The sequence below is a fragment of the Pinus tabuliformis genome, chromosome X, assembly GCF_031772625.1.
Source record: "Pinus tabuliformis cultivar Carrire ecotype Pingquan chromosome X, CPIR1, whole genome shotgun sequence".
NCBI classification, from domain to species: Eukaryota; Viridiplantae; Streptophyta; class Pinopsida; order Pinales; family Pinaceae; genus Pinus; species Pinus tabuliformis.
The window spans coordinates 1,685,374,597-1,685,397,835 of NC_142308.1; the positions used below are offsets into that span (position 1 = coordinate 1,685,374,597).

A 23,239-nucleotide genomic window follows, 5' to 3' on the forward strand; every position below is an offset into this window, starting at 1 on the left:
CCTTATAGTTTTGGGATCTATTACTTGTGCACATATTTCCAATGATTGAAAAAAAAAATGATGCAAAGAGTCACGCTTGCATCATGATGGGCTACTGTCGAGTTGAAATCTTGTCAACTATTTGACCCTATCAAATGGAAAATCCTTATAAAGAGAAATGTAATGATTGATGAGAATTATTCTAGCATTAAGTTATTGGATTCTTCCTCTGTACCACTACACAATGATCATTTTTATGTTGTTGAATAAAACGATCTATCTCTCCCTTTCTTTATTATTTTGTCTACCCCATCCATTAATGTTTTTTACTTGTGTTATCACTCAGGTTGTCCCTTGGCTCCTTAAGGGATATGGCCGAGGTAACCACAAACCAATCTTTGGGCTGCAGGTCCTAGCCTACCTGCAGTCAGAGAGGGCTCTCTCTTTATGATTTAACTTTGTTTTTGGTTGATTTTAGGTTAGTTATGGTGTACAAGGGTTTTGTTTTGATTTTGGTGGGAAGGAGATGTTTTCAAGCAGAGTTGGGATGCATAGTGTGAGAAGTTCAAACCATTGGGCATGGAGTTATGGATTAGGGCTTGCTGTTGCGTTTTCTTGGTCACAAGAGGAATATAGAGCAGGATAGCTACACATAGAACAATGTCAGGCTGGAATAAAGATGGAATGAAGGTCAGAGATGAAAGGCAACTAAGAATCTTTCATTAGCTAATAGAGAGGGAAGGTGGATGAAAGTTTGTCTAGGAGCAGTAAAGAATTCCTAAAAAACAGTCATATGTGAAAGAAACAGGGTAAACATGATCATTTAAGTATGCATATTCATAACCATTTATGAGGAAAACATATAGAAATAACAAGAACTGAGCATAGGGTGCAGTCAAGCAAAACCTAAGCTATTCTTTTTTCTTGCTACTTAGATGGTAACACAATTGTGCATAAACATAATAAAACTGTAAACAGAGGTAGAAAAACTTATTGAGCCATGTCGTAGCACATGAATTCCACAGTCACTCTTTAAACATTAATAACACAGCAGTCAGTTCTTCATCCAAAGCATTCCAGCAGTCTTTGATTACAGAGCTTCTCAAAAATACAACGCAAGTCCAGCATGAGGAATATCAACCAACCAACCCTTTAAACAATGAATTAGGGTGGTTTATATAGGGAAAATATCTAAAAATATCTATTACAGTAGACCTTAAACAGGTCTGAGGGAAATGAGTTCTTTAACCTAATATTGTCCTGGAATTAATGCAAGAAAATATCTTTGAGCTGCGCTGGAGGCAGCTGTATCAAAATGAGTTAATATGGTGTCCTTATGGCTATGTGCTGTTCATTTAGCCATAACTGTGCCTTGGGCTTTGATCCCCTACTCTCGAGTGGTTTTGATGTGCATTAATTGTGATCTGAGAGCCTTAAATGGCTTCACCGCCTTCTTTGACTTTGCTTGGGGGCCTTTAATGTTCACCTGCTTTGGTATTGCTGATATGATACTCTTTGCCGCTTCACTGATACTCTTTAATTTAATCTGGGCTTTGTCTTTCCCCTGATACTCTTGAAATTGTCAAATCGCCCCTTTTCTGAACCTTCATGAAGAAATCCTGTTAAATTGCAGATTTTCGGGCCTACTGGTAGCCGAGTAATAGGCAGCCTTTCCATTTTGACCATTTTTTCTTCGCCCATCAAAAACTGCCTCAATTTTTCATTTTGGGCATCCTTCGCTGCGATTTCGACCTTCGCACTTTTTTTTGGTGATGACATCAACATGACGTCAACGGTCGATCCCGGTACAGCGGTGACGTGGCAGGGTGACGACGTGGCATAGGACGCAGTGGCGGGTTGATGCGGGGGTGACATAGTGCTGCCGTGGCGATGACGTCAGGGGCAGAAAGACAGAAGGCGGTTTGTAGTTTCATCGGACCGCCTTCTGTACAAGCGTAGTATTTGTCAGAGGGGCTCCGACATAATAAAAGGCGGACACCTATCTTCTGTACGACGGCAAAACTGCCAGGCTATTGGAGGATAACCATCGATCGTCAGGGCAGATCCGAAATCGCCGAGAGCCGTTGGATCTGGGCGGGTGGATCGGAGGGCTGACGGAGTGCGGAGCTAGCGGCAGGGTTATATGCAGGGTCCCGCCCAAATATTCAATTAATATTTATGTGCGGGGGGGTAAAAAATTTGGGAAATATGGGTTTTTGAGACCTCGGAAGGGGTTTGATAACCTAAAAAAAGGAATTGCACGCTTTGGAGGAGTTCAAAGGCACTTGAGAAGGGTTTTATGTGTCTTGAGAAGGGTTTATGGCCAAAAAGGGGTTTATGCCTTGGGAAAGGTAAAACATGGCCAAAGATGGATTTTATACATTTGGAGGGGAATTTTATGCAGAGGAATGAGTCCTAATGCATTTTTAGAAGATGGTTTGAGAGGCAAGCTGAGGGTTCTGGCTAAGTTTCAAGAAAACTTAGCGATTCCCAAGCATAGTCAAGGTTATCATTCAACCAGAGGGAGGGGATATGTACATAGGGGAGCTATTTAGTGATTTTTAGTAAGGAGAAGGGAAAATAGATAGGGATTTACATAATAATGTTAGAATTTAATATGAATTTGTGAGGCGAAGTGTAGGGGAGAGGCTAAGTTTGTGAACTAAAACTTTAAACATAGGAAGTGAATGGACTGTGGAGAAATGATTTTTACACAAGAAATGTGGCTTCTTTTCACTGAAGAAAGTCAAAGCTTGTCTTAGTATTTTACAAAAGATGAAGTGGTAACAGGACTAGTTGGGCAGATACCAAGGTCCTCAAGGGGATGTTAGTGAGTGATTTGGGGAATAAGAAGAAGGGGGAGTTAGACATGCCTCGCTTGAGTTCCTCCAAATGAAAAAGTGCCTCATAACTGTGATCTGAATAGATATAACACTTGAAAACATGAAATGGATCACATAGCTTGATTCTGCAACCACAAAACTACTTACCCAGCCTACTTGCCTAGCATTTTTCCTTCTTTTTGCATGGGTGCACTTAGACTTGCAGACCCTGATTATCTTCTTTTCTTTTGACTTCCCTCCTATCTAAATGTACCCTTATATCTTCCAAGGGCCCAGATTAAGCAGTTGGGCTCCTTCATTTCTCTACCTAGCTACTGATCTGCCAAGTTTAAGCTGTTTGGACAGATATTCATTCTCTATCTTCTAAAACAAGTAATTTAAACCTAGGGAAGCCAAGATTAAGCTGTTTGGATTTCGCTTATCTGTAAAACTCTTCAAAAATGGTATGATTCTTCAAAATGGAACTTCTTGGAAATATGGAACCTTGCAGCATGAAAAGATGACATATTTGGCATGTAAAACAGTCAATCATGAAATATGAAACCTATTGCAATAGGAGGCTAACAGTGGCTCCACTTGGGGATGGTTTTTCAGGATGAAGAGCCAAGAACAGCAGGTCAGAATGCCTTGATCTTTACTTGTTGCTGTGAACTGAAAATTTCCTTCTTGTTAATGCCTTTGACTGAATTCTCATAAGCTGATATGCAGTATTATTTTGAGCTGAATTGCCGAAAAATTCCAGGTCCAGTTGAGCACTTCTTTGTAATTATTTCAAAAACAGAGATCTAAAATAGAACTTTCTTTGATCTTTCCTTCAAAATTTGCTGCATTGTTCCCCCTTATTGGCCTGTTATAAGAAAAAGTGCTGAAAATACTAATATTAATGTACAGATAGTATACAGAACTGCGCTGCCTTCACCAAATGGGATGATGATAGTTCTTTAGCATTCGGCCATTGACAGGGCCTTCTTCAGCTGTGATGCCATCCAAATTCTTCAGAAAATATGTGTTGTTACCTTGAACAACAGAAATAATAAAGGGGCCTTTCCACAGGAAATCAAACTTGCCATGCTTTCCTTTGTCCTCTCTTCTTGAATCCCATCTTAAGACTTTGTTACCTATGTAGAAATCTTCAGCCTTGGTTCTTTTGTCAAACATTTTCTTGAGCTTCTCTTTTAAAATCTGAGCTCTGTCGTACACTTGCTCTCTTGTTTGCTGTAAATGGATGGTTTGGTTTATTCTTCTTTGGATATCATTTGGCTCTGCCTGCATTTCTTGTAGCAATTTGATAACAGGGATTCCCAAAGAAGAGGGGAACTTGGCCTCCATGCCATAGACTAAATCATATGGGCTCATCCCTATGGACCTCTTGGTTGAGAATCTGTCTGCCCATAAGGCATTTACAAGCTTTTTGTGCCAGTTCTTCTTGTTCTCCTCCAAGACTTTTTTAATGATGTTAATCAGAGTCTTGTTGGATGATTCGGCCAAGCCATTACCTTGAGGGTAATAGGTTGTGGAGTGGCCTAAGGTAATGTGTAATTTGTGGAAAAAACTGATCATTTTCTTAGATTTGAAGGCAACAATGTTATCTGTAATGATCTTCTCAGGACAACCAAATCTGGACAAAATGTTGGTTTCAAGGAATTGGATAATGGTGGAGTCATTGGCTTGCCTGCATGGGATGGCTTCAATCCACTTGGTAAAGTAATCTGTGGCTGTTAGAATCCACTTATGCTGGCCAGAAGAGGATGGATGGATTTCTCCAATGAAGTCAAGACCCCATTGTTGGAAAGGCTTCTCGGTTGAAATAGGCTTAAGGGGCAAGGGGAGAAGCTTTCTTTTGCCTTCAAAGATTTGGCATTTGTGGCATGAAACAACAAACTTTCTCACATCAGCAAACAAAGAGGGCCAATAGAAACCAGCCCTTAGTATCTTATCAGCAGTGGACTTCCAATATAAGTGCCCTCCACAGTCCCTTGCATGGAATTCTTTCATGACACTGTCAGTTTCATTCATAGTTAGACAATTAAGCAATATTCCTTCATGATTTTTCTAAAACAGGGCACTATCTAAGACACAAAACTTTGATGCTTTCATCTTTAAAAATCTCTTTTTGGTTCTGGACAACCTTGGAGGAGCACACAGGTTTAACAATATAAAACATATATCGGCATACCATGGGGATTGCAAAAAAGCTTGACTGATCTGTGGAGTCGCCATCTCCTGTTCATTGTCCAGTTTATTAATGTCTAAGGCTTGAAAATTGGTTTCGGACATCAGTTTGGCTAAACCTTGTCCCTTTATAAGCTTGGTGGGTTTTATCTCAATGTCATACTCAAGGATATTGGCAATCCATTTGCCTCTTTTGCCTTCTATGCCCTCTTGAGTTAATATGTCTTTTACAACAGCATTTGGTACATAAGCAATCACATGTGGATATAAAATGTAAATTTTGAAATCTTTGATTGCCTTTACAAGGGCATATGCTTGCTTCTCCATGATTTGGTACTTCAAGGGTGCATCTCTAAGGGCTCTACTAAAAAATGTAATTGGCTTTTCCTTTCCCTGATCATCTTTCTGCAAAAGGACAGCAGGAATGGTGTGTTCAGATGCAAATGAAAAAATGATGAAATCTTTATCAAATTGAGGACTTGTGAAGACCGAGGCTTGGGTTAAGGCATATTTTATACCCTCAAAGGCTTTCTTGGCCTCTAAAGTCCATTTTATCTTGGATTCCTTCTTTAACATTTTATTTAGCATTCATATCAGCTCGGCCAAGTTTGGGATAAATCTCCTTAGGAAATTGATCTTTCCTAGGAATGCTTGGAATTCTTTGATGTTTCTTGGATAAGGGATTTGCAAGATGGCTTGAATTCTTTCAGAATCAATTCTAATCCCATCTTTTGAAATGATATGGCCTAGAAACTTGCCTTCTTCTAGGCCGAAGAGAGATTTCTTGGGGTTCAAGGAAATGCCATATTTCCTATAGGTTAGGAACAATTGTCTCAAATGTTTTAGGTGCTCTTGATCAGATTTTGAGAAAGGAGTAAGTTCATCAAGGTAAACCACTATGAAATCATGGATTTCCTTGACAAATGCAATGTCCATGGCCCTTTGAAAGGTAGCACCTGCATTCTTTAGTCCGAAAGGCATCTTCACATACTTAAATGTTCCCCACGGTGTTGTAAATGTTGTCTTGTCTTGGTCATCCAGGTGAACAAGTATTTGATTAAAACCTGAAAATCTATCTAGCAAAGAAATTCTTGATGATCCCACTACTCTTTGTAGATTGTGGTCCATTTTTGGCAGAGGGTAGTGATCTTTAAGGGAGACTTGGTTCAGATTTCTTAAGTCCAAACATAGTCTAATCTCCCCTATTTTCTTCCTTGTGGGAACAAGATTGGATACCCATTTTGAAAATCTAATGGGTGCTATGATACCAGCCTGAAACATTCTTTTCACTTCTTTCTCAATCAAAGGGAGGAGCACAGGATTGATTCTCCTTAGTTTCTGTTTGAAGGGCTTTTGATTTGGTTTTAAGGGAATGGTATGTTGAATAACAGAGGTGTCATAGGACTTAAGGTCCTCATAACTCCAGGAAAATACATCTTGAAACTCTTTAAATAAATCAACATATTTTGGTTTTTGATTGGGAGGCAAAGACTTGGACAGTTTAATCATTTTGGGCTTCTCTGCTGTCCCAATAGTACGGTCTTCCACAGCAGCGGTAAGGGCTGCATCTTTGGCCAGCAGGTAAAAAGTTGTCCGTTAAATCAATGACTTCAGCCTCTGCTTCAGCTATTTCATTTAAATGCATTTGCTTCAGCGCTTGTATGTTTTTCTCCTCAAAAATGGTTGGGTGCTGTATTTGATTTGCTACTTCATCTGTTATAGTTTGGTAATTTTGGCTCATTTGCTGTTGTGGGTCATTCATGGCATCTTCATCAATGTTTAAGCTTGAGAATTCTTGCTGTAAGGTAAGAAAATTGTTGATCTGAGCATCATCCTCAAACACTTGCCAATCTTTGATATTGTTAGGGACAACAGGCCTGTGATTTATCTCAGCAGTAAAGTGGTAATTGGGCTCAAAGGGCAGCTTGCAAGTGCTAGCAAAAGTAGCTAGACTATGAGCATGCATGTTATGGTTTCTAGAAATCTTAGCAAGCTTAGATTCGGTGAAGGAATTGAGTATTTCTATGGTAGCAGACCTGTAAGCTCTCAACCTATTGTCATTAGTAACAAAGTTATCCTTCATCTATTGAATGATCAAATCAGAGTCACCTAGAATGGACACTTTTGCAGCTCCTAGAGCTTTGAGCAGTTTGAGGCCTAAAAAGAGAGCCTCGTACTCTGCCATGTTGTTGGTTGTTAGTGCATTTGAAGTTTAGTCTGTAAGCATGACCCTCTGCATGGATATTATGTGTATTGTGAATCCATATTCCTGCCCCTGCTCCTAGCTTATAATCAGAACCATCAAACTCTAAATACCATGTGATTTCTTGCTTGTGGTTAGTATTAAGAGTTTCAGACATTTTAGGATTGGGTGGACCTTGGTTTTTTGCTTCATGTGGTTCTTCTTGTATGTTGGTTGCACTAATTGTTTTAGCAGTTTCATGGGTATGGGCAACTGAATCTTGATTGATGCATGTTTCTTGTTCTAAAGGCAAAGGCTTCTCATTAGTGGGAGGGCAGCTATTATCATTGAACAATATAAAGGAATCCATATCAGAATGGATGGAGTAAATGGGAAAGTTTTGGGGTTTTTCCTCACTACTTATCACATACTTCAGGAGTGTTTCTCTATACAGTCTCTTTGGTTTCCCAAAGACTGAAATAGTGGGATAGAAGAGGTCTAGTTGGAGAGATCCTTGGAGTTTTGCTGCCCAAGATCTTGATAATAGCATCCATACTTTGGTGGAATGTCAGCAACCACCACGTCCATTAGGATCGTTTTATTTGGAAATTGGACTAAAGACACACAAAGGTCTTTGATTAATCCTAAACACTCGACCTGACTAGAATCGAATGAGAATAAGTCTTTGTATGGTCTAGTGACATCAAGGTTTAGCTTATCCATTACAACTTTGGGCATTAAATTGTGTGAAGCACCTGAATCAAACATAGCATTGTGCAACACTTTATCATGAATGTACAAACTGACATAAAAGGGTAGAACAACTCCATGTCCTAATTTACCATTGACCTCAGGACCAAAAAGTAATTCAGGTTGATAATCTAAGACATTAACATCATCCCTGTTCTCTGGTATTTGTAGTGATCTTTTGATTTGTTTTCTGTACACATCATGTTTGGCAAGCTCAGAGAGAGGAATAGATATCTTTAATTTACCAATTTCTGCTTCTAAATCAAAAGGTTTTTTTGACTGTGTTTTAGTATTGTGACTAGCAGATTTTCCCTTTTCAATTGTATCTTTAGTGATCTTCTCTTGGTTATCAGTGATTTCTTGAGATTGTTCTGTTTTCGGAAGGCTTTGAGGAGTGCTATTTACATTGTCTTTTGCGGGAAAGGATACAAAAGGCTGTTTATTAGAGGGTTGCATGTCAGATACATCCTCTATGGTCACTACTTTTAATTTAGGGTCTGTTTTTTCAGCAGGTTCTGTGATAGCGGTCTTGTCCTTTACTTTCTTAGCTAGCTTGGCATCCTTTGGCTTGATGGGATCAGACACATCAACGGTTTTTGTTATCAATTTGTATTGTTTATGGACTTCATAGACAGCCGATTCATAGCCTTGTTTGAAGTCAAATGATTCTCCAAACTTGGTCTGAAATTGATCTATATCATGGTCATCTTGGTCTTCTTGGGTTAGAAATACTTGTTGTTCACTTTTTAAACCCATCAAGTTTATGTGAGTGTCCTCTATATGCTCATTAGATGTGGATGCTTCAGCGTAGTTTTCATGAAAAGGAGGTCTTATATCATGGTCAGAACTTGCCCTTCCAATGTTTAGGTTCTGATTTTTTTCTAAAGTTTGGATTTCTGATAGGATTGTTTTGCTGTCCTTCCCATGTGGCTTTTCTTTCAATAGTTCCCATTCTATTTTCAAAGGTGTCCATACCTTTGATGATTGTGTCCAATTTTTGCTCAAAGGCTGAAGGTTCATCTTTGAAAGTGGTTCTTCTCTCAGGTCTTGCTCTATTTCGCTTGGCAATCAGATTTGCCTCTACACTAACAACTACATTCTGCATGTCTGCTAAGGTTTGAGGGGCTCTTTCTCTTAACTGATAAGCCATGTCTGAATCAAATCCATCAGAAAATTTGTATAAAGCAAGATCAGGTGGAGGTCTAATGTTTTGTGGAATAGCGTTATAAACATTGTTAAACCTGGCACAATAGTCTAAGACAGCTTCTTGAGGGCATCTTTTGGTAGTGTCATACTTGGATAATATGTGTAGAGGGTCCTTCTTCTTTTCCCATCTATTAAGAAATGCTTGGTAAAGGGCCTCTGGGTCAGCTATGGAATTTGCTGCAAGTGCTCTAAACCAAGGCCTTACATCTCCTATTAAACTTTGGACAAAAATCTTCATTCTTACACTATCATCATCTATTTCATAGCTCTCAAAAAAGTCCTGCATTTTATTGGTATGCTGCAAGGCTGTGCCAGATCCAGTAGCATCAAAGTATGTGATTTTAGTTTGATAGTCCTGAGGCATAGCCCCTGGATTTGCAGGTAACTGTAAAGGTGCATATCTGTTAGCCATATTTACAGGGATAAGTGGAACGACTAGAAGAGTTGTAATAATAGTGGTGGTAGTGGTAGTATGCGCAGCGAATGGAGGTGTGGAAAAGGTGCTTGCAGAGGTGGATGATGAACAAGGGGAAGTAGGGTTTGAACGAAACAAAAATTTAACAGGGGTTGGAAAATAGCTTGGCTGAACTGTTTCAGGACTAGAATCAGCTACCTCTTTCTGTTTTTGTTTGCTAAGGTTTCTAGAGATTAAATTGGGATTTTTAAAAATAGCTGGTGGATTTGGGTTTGGGTTTGACCTAGTATTATGTGTTTTCTTCTTGGGAGCCAGCTTCTAACTTGTTTTTTGGAATTTTCTGAATAAGGTCCGCAATGGAGTTGCCAATGATGTTATTGCTCAGGTTGTCCCTTGGCTCCTTAAGGGATATGGCCGAGGTAACCACAAAACAATATTTGGGTTGTAGGTCCTAGCCTACCTGCAGTCAGAGAGGGCTCTCTCTTTATGATTTAACTTTGTTTTGTGTTGATTTTAGGCTACTTATGGTGTACAAGGGTTTTGTTTTGATTTTGGTGGGAAGGAGATGTTTTCAAGCAGATTTGGGATGCATAGTGTGAGAAGTTCAAACCATTGGGCATGGAGTTATGGATTAGGGCTTGCTGTTGCGTTTTCTTGGTCACAAGAGGAATATAGAGCAGGATAGCTACACATAGAACAATGTCAAGCTGGAATAAAGATGGAATGAAGGTCAGAGATGAAAGGCAACTAAGAATCTTTCATTAGCTAATAGAGAGGGAAGGTGGATGAAAGTTTGTCTAGGAGCAGTAAAGAATTCCTAAAAAATAGTCATATGTGAAAGAAACATGGTAAACATGATCATTTAAGTATGCATATTCATAACCATTTCTGAGGAAAACATATAGAAATAACAAGAACTGAGCATAGGGTGCAGTCAAGCAAAACCTAAGCTATTCTTTTTTCTTGCTACTTATATGGTAACACAATTGTGCATAAACATAATAAAACTGTAAACAGAGGTATAAAAACTTATTGAGCCATGTAGTAGCACAGGAATTCCACAGTCACTCTTTAACCATTAATAACACAATAGTCAGTTCTTCATCCAAAGCATTCAAGCAGTCTTTGATTACAGAGCTTCTAAAAAATACAACGCAAGTCCAGCATGAAGAATATCAACCAACCAACCCTTTAAACAATGAATTAGGGTGGTTTATATAGGGAAAATATCTAAAAATATCTATTACAGCAGACCTTAAACAGGTATGAGGGAAATGAGTTCTTTAACCTAATCTTGTCCTGCAATTAATGCAAGAAAATATCTTTGAGCTGCGCTGGAGGTAGCTGTATCAAAATGAGTTAATATGGTGTCCTTATGGCTCTGTGCTGTTCATTTAGCCATAACTGTGCCTTGGGCTTTGATCCCCTACTCTCGAGTGGTTTTGATGTGCATTAACTGTGATCTGAGAGCCTTAAATGGCTTCACTGCTTTCTTTGACTTTGCTTGGGAGCCTTTAATGTTCACCTACTTTGGTATTGCTGATCTGATACTCTTTGTCGCTTCACTGATACTCTTTAATTTAATCTGGGCTTTGTCTTTCCTCTGATACTCTTGAAATTGTCAAATCGCTCCTTTTCTGAACCTTCATGAAGAAATCCTATCAAATTGCGGATTTTCGGGCCTGCTGGTAGCCGAGCAATAGGCAGCCTTTCCATTTTGACCATTTTTTGTTAGCGATGCGCGATTAGCGCTAAGTGCTAATAGCGCATCAAAAACTGCCTTAGTTTTTCATTCTGGGCATCCTTCGCTGCGATTTCACCCTTCGCGCCTTTTTTTGGTGATGACGTCAGCATGACGTCAACAGTGGGTCCCGGTACGGTAGTGACGTGGTAGGGTGACGTGGGAGTACGACAGGGTGACAACGTGGCACAGGATGCAGTGGCAGGTTGATGCGGGGGTGACGTAGTGCTGACATGGCGATGACGTCAGGGGCAGAAAGACAAAAGGCGGTTTGTGGTTTCATCGGACTGCCTTTTATATGAGAGCGATAATTGTCAGAGGGGCTCCGACACAATAAAAGGCCGACACCTATCTTCTGTACGACAGCAAAACCGCCAGGCTATCGGAGGATAACCGTCGATCGTCAGGGCGGATCCGAAATCACCGAGAGTTGTTGGATCTGGGCGGGTGGATCGGAGGGCTGACGAAGTGCGGAGCTGGCGGCAGGTTTATATGCGGGGGCCCGCCCGAATATTAAATTAATATTTATGTGTGGGGGGGTCAAAACTTTGCGAAATATGGGTTTTTGAGGCCTCGGAAGGGGTCAGATAACCTAAAAAAGGAATCGCACGCTTTGGAGGAGTTCAAAGGCACTTGAGAAGGGTTTTATGTGTTTTGAGAAGGGTTTATGGCCAAAAAGGGGTTTATGCCTTGGCAAAGGTAAAACACGGCCAAAGATGGATTTTATACATTTGGAGGGGAATTTTATGCATAGGAATGAGTCCTAATGCATTTTTAGAAGATGGTTTGTGAGGCAAGCTGAAGGTTTTGGCTAAGTTTCAAGCAAACTTAGTGATTCCCAAGCATAGTCAAGGTTATCTTTCAACCAGAGGGAGGGGATATGTACATAGGGGATCTATTTAGTGCTTTTTAGTAAGGAGAAGGGAAAATAGATAGGGATTTACATAATAATGTTAGAAGTTAATATGAATTTGTGAGGTGAAGTGTAGGGGAGAGGCAAAGTTTGTGAATTGAAACTTTAAACATAGGAAGTGGATGGACTGTGGAGAAATGATTTTTACACAAGAAATGTGGCTTCTTTTCACTGAAGAAAGTCAAAGCTTGTCTTAGTATTTTACAAAAAATGAAGTGGTAACAGGACTGGTTGGGCAGATCCCAAGGTCCTCAAGGGGATGTTAGTGAGTGATTTGGGGAATAAGAAGAAGGGGGAGTTAGACATGCCTCAATTGAGTTCCTCCAAATGAGAAAGTTCCTCATAACTGTGATCTGAATAGATATAACACTTGAAAACATGAAATGGATCACATAGCTTGATTCTGCAACCACAAAACTACTTACCCAGCCTACTTGCCTAGCATTTTTTCTTCTTTTTGCATGGGTGCACTTAGACTTGCAGACCCTGATTATCTTCTTTTCTTTTGACTACCCTCCTATCTAAATGTACCCTTGTATCTTCCAAGGGCCCAGATTAAGCAGTTAGGCTCCTTCATTTCTCTACCTAGCTACTGATCTACCAAGTTTAAGCTATTTGGACAGATATTCATTCTCTATCTTCTAAAACAAGTAATTTAAACCTAGGGAAGCCAAGATTACGTTGTTTGGCTTTCCCTTATCTGTAAAACTCTTCAAAAATGGTATGATTCTTCAAAATGGAACTTCTTGGAAATATGGAACCTTGCAGCATGAAAAGATGACATATTTGGCATGTAAAACAGTCAATCATGAGATATGAAACCTATTGCAATAGGAGGCTAACAACTTGATTGATTGATGATAACCTCCAACAAAAAACATAACGTCTTTTGTTCGAGTTTTTGAAGTAAATTTCATTTCATTGACTTCTTGTTTACCTTGATGGGCTTCTAAAACAATTGAAGCAACTAGATATGATGTTGGTGATGTTTTTTCAGGTCAACAAAATTGTAGTTGGAAGCAACATCGTAGTATTGTGTTGATGGAACTTGCTCGAGAAACTTGGAATCTAGAATCTTATGCTGATGCAAAAGGAAAACTTGAATAGGAACAAACTATGTAGGATGAGATATATTCTTTGGTACTTAGTCCTTTGACCATAAGGAAAGAACTTCATGAAGTGTCAATGGGTACATAAGACCAAATTCACTTATAAATGTGATGTTGAGTGTCACTTGGTCACAACAAGATTTTCATAGAAAGAAGGAATTGATTACACTATAACTTTTTCCCCTATTGCAAAGAGGAATTTTGTTCAACAAATATTTTCCCTTCAATATTTGTCATTTTGGATGGAAAAATCATTAGATGGATGTTAATGTTTCTTTTCTTCATGGTGACTCATCTTAAGAAATTCACGTGAAGAGACCTCTTGGTTTTGTACTTGATTCCAATTTTCTTTATTGATTGCAAAATTCATTGTATGGCTTGAAGCAGGCCCCCTGGGCTTAGTATGCTATGAATTATTGATTCCTTATCAATATTGGGTTCAAATGCTATGAATATAATAATAGTATTTATGTATTACAAATTAATGGCGATACTTTTATTGTTGTTGTCTATGTTGATGCTTTATTGATAAGTAGAAATATGACTAATTAAGTTCTTAGATTGAAGAAATAACTTGATGAAACCTCTAAGATGATACACCTTGATTTTTTACATTTCTTTCTTGGTGTAACACCGTCCTCCCACATCTACCCAAGAAACTGGCCAGCCGGGGTAAACATGCGATAAGATGCCACTATGATAAGATTCAACCTCCTTGGTGACTTTAAGAAAATGGAATCCATGGAACATCACGCACAATCATCCAACATCATACACATAACCTTCAAAAGACAAGTCAGCCACTCAGACTGCTTGTCCCTAGGTCCTACTACTGTTTGAGAAAACTTAGGGTAGGGTAACGCTCCCTAGACACTGCTCAGGCGAGTTAGTTTTAGGATTAATGCTCCCAGACATTGCCCAAGTGCTTCATAACGCTTCCCAGACACTCCCTAGGTGAGTTAGTCTCAGCACTAATGCTAGCATTCCAATATTTGAGCCACGTTTTTCGGCCCAAAGCTCGGGACACTACCCAGAATGGAATGACCATTTAGAATCGGTAAGGATACAAGGTAACAAGGATACAAAAGCAATAATTAAACAAAACCATAACCAGACTCCTACTAGCCATGATAGGAATTTCGTCAAACATATCATCAACATGTAACCTATAGGTGTAAACAATAGAATTAAGTGTAGGGGTCTCATACTTATATGAGAATTTCCATGAACCATTGTTTCCTCATGTCTTTTGCTACCTTATCACTTATTGGGTCATAAATACAATATCCATTCAAAGACAAGTGAAAAAATGTTGAGAGCCAAACATAGTTGCTACCATAAAATGTACATATAACCAACATAATAGGAATAGAAATACAATGGACATATCAACCATCAAAATCCATATCTATATCATGTGCAAATGTGTGTATGTGTGTGTGTGTGTGTGTGTGTGTGTGTATATCTATATCAGTACATTTGCACATGAAAATAAAGGGAATGGATTTCTCATTAATAAATGCAATGAAACAACCAGTGATGGGACTACCACATTCCACCAGACGATAGATTGGCTGAGCCAAGTTTCTCTTCAACCAATCACCCCCATGCCATATTCTAAGCATGAATGTAGGACTCCTAGAACACATCAAAAACACCAATCAATGTGGATGCCACCGAGTTCTCTGCCTACACCATGAGGAATTTGAGTGCCTCCTAGTCTCTCAAGATTTACCGTGCATCCACAGTCTGATCCAAGGATCACTAGGCCCTACACCGAGACATACTCTCCAGGATTTACCATGCATTCCATCCTAGAATCACTAGGCCCAACAGAGAGGAAATCCACCTCTTGGATTTACCATGTATCCCGTCATTCACCAGCAAGGGTTCCTAGGCCCACCGAGGCACATAATATGGATTTAACGCAACCCACAATCTGGTTCAGGGGCTACTAGGCCAGTGGCTTTGTGCATCCTCAGTTTGGTTCAGGGACCACTACCACCATGTGTTTTTCAATTCAAATATCCACCCCATTCAACTTCGAATAAAATTCGGCCATCCCCCAGAAAGTGCAAGAGAGAACCCATATCATCAAAGCTATCAGGAAATGGCAAGGCTAGGCTGAAAATGTCGTCACACCTAGAAAAACCCATGGCATGGTAGAAAAGAAACACATGCAATCCCATGCATGCCAAATCTAGCAAGGAAAATACACATGCAAGTTGATGCCTACAATGAAGCTTGTTGTAGCTGCTTGATCCCGTCTCTCTCTGCTTGTTCTTTGCTTCCTCTTACCTTCTTTGCCTTTCTTTCTCCAAGGAAACTCTAAGTTTCCGAGAGTATGAGAGAGAGAGTAATGAGAGAGATCCAAATCTAAACTGACCAATTCTTGCCCATTGATCCTCAACAGCCTTTTTATTAATGACAACTCTATTTTCTACATTTTCCATTATTTTCCTTCATTTTCCTCCTCACATGCAACATGTGACCTTTGACCTTCCTTTTCTCCTAATTTCCATTATTTTTATAAATAAATGTGCCAAAATACCTTTTTACCTCTTTAATGCCTTAGCCATTGCCTTTGCCGATTTCCTTAGCCATAAAAAACCAAATGAACACACAGTAGGATGTCATGCCCACCATTCATCTTGAATACGTGTCCCATCATCCATGGTATTTATATATTTTTACACAGAATTTTCACCAGGGCTGTTACACTTGGTCTCCAAGTTTGTCCATTATCTTATGGTCTCTTTCTCTCTTAATCTAAATATTTGTTGGACTTCTTTAAACAATTTGAGATGAATGATTGTAAGCCATGTGCCACTCCCTTTTAATCGAGTATCAAGTTGACTAAAGAGTGTCAATATCTCAAATTCAATGCTACCATTTTTTGAGAGCTAGCAAATAGCCTTACTTATTTGACTCATAGTTGACTTGACATTTCTTTTTCTATTAGTATGGTTTCCTGATTTACAAAGGATCTATGAGAAAGCCACTAGAAGGTGTTTCATGCTTACAACTTACAACAATTGGTTAAAGAGAATTTTGACACACTTCTCTATTGTAGGATAGTCAAACAAATTGTTGACATATGCTGACAATTCTTTTACACACAGTAAGATAAATCTTGTCAAACTTCATGCTTACTACTTACAACAACTAGTTCAAGAAAATGTTTTTTCTCTTATCTATTGTAGGATAGACAAACATATTATTGATATATTTACAAATCCATTATTCAAAGTCAATTTCGTTAAGCTACAAGATATGCTAGGCCTTCATATTTTCAATTATGAGGGAGGGGGGGTGTTTGGAAGCAATGGGGGGAGTGTCATGTTGCCATAATTTCACCTCTCAAAGTTCCAAAACATTTTGTTGATGGGGGATTGCTGGAACCTAAGGTTATGTTAGTTCATAAGAACTTTGGAGCTTTAGGAGACGATCAACTAAGTGGTCGATGGGTCAGTTGAGTAATTGACTAGTTGACAATTGATTGAGTGGTTAATTAGTGGGACCAATAACTAAGTGGTTGCAGGAATTTACTAGATGGTTGGGTTGACATAGAAATTGACTATCCAATGAGAAATGTGTTAACTAGAATAATCAACTAGTTATCAAAATAATGTGGATTTAACATGAACAATTGGAATTGTCAACACTTATTTGTGGACAACATCTTCCGTAATTCAAGGAAGTTAGTCAGATTTGGACAAAGGAATTGATTGGATGATTGGGCTGACTTAGGAAATTGACTATCCAATGCGAAATGAGTTGACTAGAATAATCAACTAGTTAACAAAATAATGTGGATTTCACAGGAACAATTAGAATTTTCAACACTTATTTGTGGACAAAATCTTTCGTAACTCAAGGAAGTTAGTCAGATTTGGACACCATAAATAAAGGACCCTATGGGTAAAATATGGATCACGGCGAACTATGGAACTCATTATTGTTTCATTATATTGCATTGCGATGTTATGATCATAATGCACCATGATTATGTGTTGTAACGACGTGTTTAGATGTCATCCATCATCTTGGAGCATAATTGCTCTTATGTTTATTTCTTTTATATTATATTTGTGTGTTGTCCTCTTAGGTTCAATCACCAAGATGGTATCAAAGCTATTAGTTTTGACATAGCCCTGTTGTCTTCAAATATTGATGAGTTAGATCTTGTAGTGATTGACTCTAGGCTAATTGATTTGCTCAATAGAATCTATTTTTTTGAATCTATTAGATATATTAGAAATCTGAAGATGGCTTCCAAGATTGATCTTGTCATTTGAGTGGATAAAATTATTTAGTTTTGGAACCATATATGGAAATCTACTAAATATAAAAGGGCTCTAGCAATATATCAAGTTTTCTATTCCATATTCAAAGGATTACCATATGAATTTTTTCATTGACAAAAATAAATATGAGGCCATTTTGGTCATTAAAACCTATATTGCTTGAGAAATTAATTTTCATATGAACATATCAACTTTCCTCACAAGGGTTGGAAGAAGATAAAGACACTATTTGATGAAGTCTACAAAATTCAGGTGGCACAATTAGAGAAATAGTTGATGTCTCTTGATCCTCATTCCTTTGAAAGGATCAAGGACTATCTCCCTTGTTTTAAAGAGATATAATTGAAGCTGGGCGAATGTGTGAAGAACTTTCCAAAGAAAGATGGAAAACTCATTGAACTGGTTTTGATGAATATGAGAACATCTTATGATGTGTTTTCTTCCTCATTTGAAACCAACTAGAGATCAACCAAAGAAGATGGTAAGAACTACACCTTTGACACCTTTTTTGATTTGATTATTAAGGGCCAATGATGGTTGATTGAGTTTCGTGGTAAAAACCAAACTCACTTGCTCAAAGGAAAAGTCAAGTCAAATTAGAAGGAGAGAGGAAGTAGGTTGGAATTCCATGAAAATAAAGCTAAAGAAAAGAGGGATGGGTTGGTATCAAGCAAGAAGAATTGAAAGAAGATGGCATGTCACTACCATGGAAAGTCAAGACATGTGGAGAAAACTTGTTGGAAAAAGTGTAATGATCTAGAGGAGAAAGTTAGACAATTTGAAGGAAACATGTTAGTTGAAAGATCCTTGAAAAGGATGCTTCTCTGTCTTTCTCCTTGGACAAGGATACCGAGAAAAACATTTATCTAGTAGATGATTTTCCCCTCGACATTGTTGATCACTGTGATGTACCCTTTTCACTAGAATAGGAGAAAACTCACAATAACTACCCAAAATAAGATGAAGTGAGATCATTGTGGAGATGGATGGAGACCAAATAACCACTAGAACAACTAGATTATGAAGTGAAAAACCAAACTCATAATTTCTAAACCAAGGCATGAACCTAGATTCAAATGCCCTACATATTACTACATAAGGGTGAATGTGGTGTATTCACTAAACAATAGAAATGTGAATGCAAAAATAATAAATATATTATAGAAGAGTTTATGCATAGTGACCTCAATTTGTCACTGCATTTAAAAATGTGTTTCACAAGTCTAAACTAAGTATCTTACTCATTAATTTAATCTAATAATAGTATATTTTAAAAATCACCATCAAAACAAATATCAATAATACACCCTGAATTAATTATTTTAAACAATTATTATATATATTAATAAAAAATATTTTTATATATATATAAATATTGCTCATTTGAATATTGCAAAATATTATTTACATGTTACAATGGAATATTGCAAAATATTCTTTACATGTTAAAAAAAACAAACCTATGTATACACAACGAAATGTGCTCATAATGAATGGATTTTTTCCCAGGGGAGAGAAAACATGTTATTCAAGCTAAGTTTGGGTTGATCCACATCCTCCATCGACCAATATATCACCATCAAACCAAATATTAATAATACAACATAATACAACATGAATTAATTAATTTAAACACTTATTATATACCCTAATAGCGAAATAAAAAATAATTTTATATAAATATTATATGCAAATTCTTTGCATGTCAAAAAAACAAACCTTATACACACAACGAAATGTGCTTGTAATGAATAGGAATTGTTTTTGGGGAGTGAAAACATGTTATTCCAACTAATTTGGGTTGAACCACATCCTACATGGCATAGATTTAAAGGTGAACAAGGTGATTATAGTTGATAAGGTCATCCTTGAGTACATTTTTTCTTTTTTCACCCTTCCCCATCCTTTGCAAGAAATCTCAAAATAGACAAACAACTTTGCATACATTTCCACTGGTAGGTTTAACAAAGTACCTGCTGGTTTTGTTAATGTCCTACTCCATGGGAGTAAGGGCGTTTATAAACGGGTTTCGCATGCACTACCTGCATAATTTTAATGACTATCTTAGATAATTTACAGGTAATGACAGATAGGTCATTGGATTTAACAGGGAGTTCATTCAATCTTCATGACCCATTAATTTTGGTGAAGTCATGCTTTTCTTACATACTGGAATTCCGATCATCTCTTCCCCATTTTCAGGCTTAAACTGAATAAATTCTTTTCTTGGCGACCGTGAATGTTGGCCAGTCACCCAAAAAATTAAGTTGCAGATATATCCCTTGAAGGTCGCCATGGAAGAAGAAAAAAGCACGGGGCATGCAGTTGTGCTCTCACGATTGTCCAGCGTTGTCCCGGCTACACCATCGACGGGCTCCCAAATTGCACACCTCCTCACTGATTCGGATCTGAGCATGAAGTTACAGTACGTCCGAGCTGTGTATTATTTTGAGAAGAGGTCTGTGGAAAATTTCTGCGATGGAAAATGGAAGGAAGCGTTCTTAGATCCTCTCCTGGACTACAGACCGGTCGCGGGGAGGTTGAATTTAGCGCCGGATGGCAGACTTTATGTGAAATGTAACGACGCTGGGGTTAGAATTTTCGAAGCTTTCTCAGATTCTAATTTGAAGGATTGGGAGGATTTGAAGGATTGTTGCTTGGAACCGGAGCTTAGCCGGACTGATCAGAATCTTGGAAGCGATTTAAGCAGCGTCACACCCTTGGTTATTGTCCAGGTTTTGTTGAGGCTCTCTCTCTATTCATTAGGACTTGGCAGAAATTGTGTCTCTGTAGATTCGTCTTAAATATTTTATAAAGCTGTATGATATTTTCAAATTTGCTCCAGATTTTTTTACGTTCTTCTAAAATATTTAGAAAAAACTGTAAGATACTTTCAAATATATTTTTTCGTTGTTTCAACCGTTGGTTAAGCATCCACTTTGTTCAAAAAACTGAAGAATCATTTTTATTGATAAGTTGGACAACTTACAGGTGAGTAGTTCTACTTGGAGACTGCTTCCATCTGGAGATTGTCTCTAAAAGCTTTACCTCAATCATCTTACGATAAAAAATTTGTATAGTTTTCATATATCTAGGGAAGTTGGAACTGCTGCTTAAGAAGTAGGAACTAATTCCTAATCTAAGGCTCCAGTGAACCGAGATTTATATATTCTTCATTATCTTCAACATTCCCCTCAATGGAGAAAGGGGTTCACAAGTATTCCTAACATTTCCCTAAACAATTCAAACTTGATTCCACTGATTTACATATTTTCCATTATTCTCAACACTCCCCCTTAATGGAGAAAGGGGTTCACAAGTATTCCTAACATTTCCCTAAACAATTCAAACTTGATTTCACTAATTTACATATTTTCCATTATCCTCAACACTCCCCATTAATGAAGAAAGGGGTTCACAAGTATTCCTAACATTTCCCTAAACAATTCAAACTTGATTCCATTGAGAGGGTTAGTGAAAACATCAACATTGTCACATGTATTACAATATTCAATATGAATTTCTTTTGACTGAACTTTCTCCCTCACAAAATGAAACTATGTATCATTGTGCTTTGTGTTTTTATGAAATACTGGATTATTTGATAGTTTGATAGAGCTCGGGTTGTTGCATTTGATAACTGTTGCAACCTTCTGTTCTTTACTAGCATCATGGAGAAATCTTTTAAACCAAATTGCTTCACAAGTTGTTGCACACATCGCTTGATACTCAGCGTCTACTAAAGACAAGGACTCTGTGTTCTGCTTTTCGCTGCTACACGCTGTTGTACCTCTGAGATAGTAGTAGGTCAAGCTACCAATGTCAGAGCATCTAAAATAATTGTTTTGGCGGTTTTTGATTTTCATTTTGGAAGACTAATGAAAGAAGACAGATGTAGAATTAAAGTAATTAATCCTTTGGGATATATTAATATTTTAGCAGAGGGTTGCTATAAAGCATTACACAGTTGTATAGATCAAAATAGTGGTGCATAGAAGACAACATAAAATATGATTGTCAGAGTTTCTAGACTGTAAAACAGAACAATCACAAGTTGGAAAACCTTCTAAACTATGTTCCAAAGGTTCAAGGAAATATACCTAATGCTTACACAAAATGCTGATGATTTATTGATTAGCTACACAAACAGTTGCATTAATCCAATCTCTTAATAGATGATCACTTCAGGAGCTTATAGGAATCAATTGAAACTCTAATTGTTCCTACTTAGATATATCTGCAAGCCATAATCATATGAAGAAATAATACAATGATTGAAAAACTAGGAAAACTTATAAGATAACAAAAATTGTGCAAAACCATATTCAGAATCCTTTGCTTTGTATCAAGGTTCCAGAAAGACCGATTACATCAAGTGTCTAAAAAACTTCTTTCAAAGGTGGCTTCTAGGTTCAAAGTAGCATTAACAATCAAAGACTTTACAAGGAGTGAGCTATGAATCTTGGACTCTGAACCATTTACAACTCTGGAAAAGAGTTATTTATACAGTAATAAAACTAAGAAATATCCTAAAATTGTTTAAGAATTATTGTAGGAAAGGAAAAGATCTTCATGGCAAGAAGATAGGGGCAACTGTTTGAACTGCTTCTTGCTATCCCCATTTATTCACGCCGTGCTGGCTTTATTTGTATGACATTTTTTGCCCCTTTATGCTGATATATTGTTTGAATCCTTTACACTGGCAGATTTGCTTCATTTAGGTTTTTACTGATATGTTTAAACTTTGTGAATCTCTTTTAACTTCGCTGAGTAGATTTGACTGTGCATTTCATGTTTTACTGTGTTTTTCAAAGTAAATCGCTCATTTTGTCTTCAAACTGTTATACATGCTTGTTTCTTTGTAAGCCTGAAACAATAGTATTCTTACCTACAAAACACATAAATTGTTAAGAAAAACATGGTGATAGAGGAGGTCGTGATGGCTCTGCTGAGCTCGAAACGCTATCGGAGGAGTCTGGGGTGTATCAGAGGGTAAATGATGGGTTTTATGAGCCGCAGAGGCATTATTGGGCTGCATTGTGTAAAACAGGCAAATAGAGCAAAAAATGGCCTTTTATGTGTTAAATGGAAAAAAAGTTAACCTTTTAACTATCAAGCGATGAACAGTGCCAAAGAGAGAGTACGGAGGGATTAAATATGGCGGGAATTTCTTTAATCTGGGTTTAAAACATGATTAGCATTAAATGAAGGTTTTTGGGTCATTTCTGTGTTTAAATCGAAAATTGATTTAACACAGAAAACCTTCACAAATCGCATATGGCAGACTTGAAATTTAATGGAATTGGGCTGATAAATGATATCAGGTCCAGTTGGATATCGCATATCGCTATCGGAGTGGGCGGGTGGTAGGCTTTGGTTGGGACTTGCGACGAGAGGTGAATACGATGTGGCAATAGACTGAAATATATATGATGTAACAGAAACAATGGTTTTCTTAAAACCCAAATGGATCTTTAAACCCACAATCACCCCTCTTCTCTATCGGAACCCCACTCCTTTGAAAACAATGATTTTTCCTCTTTCGGGATCCAAAAGACCCTTCAATTATTAAAAATGCGCTTTAATCCTTCTCGGGACCCAAAACCTTTGGAAAAGGTTTAA

General features: G+C 37.9%; 1 protein-coding gene across 1 annotated transcript in view; it reads left to right on the forward strand.

Moving 5' to 3' along the window:
* Positions 1 to 19,809: 19,809 nt before the first annotated feature.
* The window catches only part of LOC149146497 (protein ECERIFERUM 2-like), a 47,062-nt gene continuing 43,632 nt past the window's right edge, over positions 19,810 to 23,239 (forward strand). Inside the window, exon 1 of the mRNA XM_089450042.1 lies at positions 19,810 to 20,352. Coding sequence (XP_089306168.1) covers positions 19,912 to 20,352 — 441 coding nt within the window. The 5' untranslated portion in view covers positions 19,810 to 19,911. The remainder of the gene's footprint in view (positions 20,353 to 23,239) is intronic.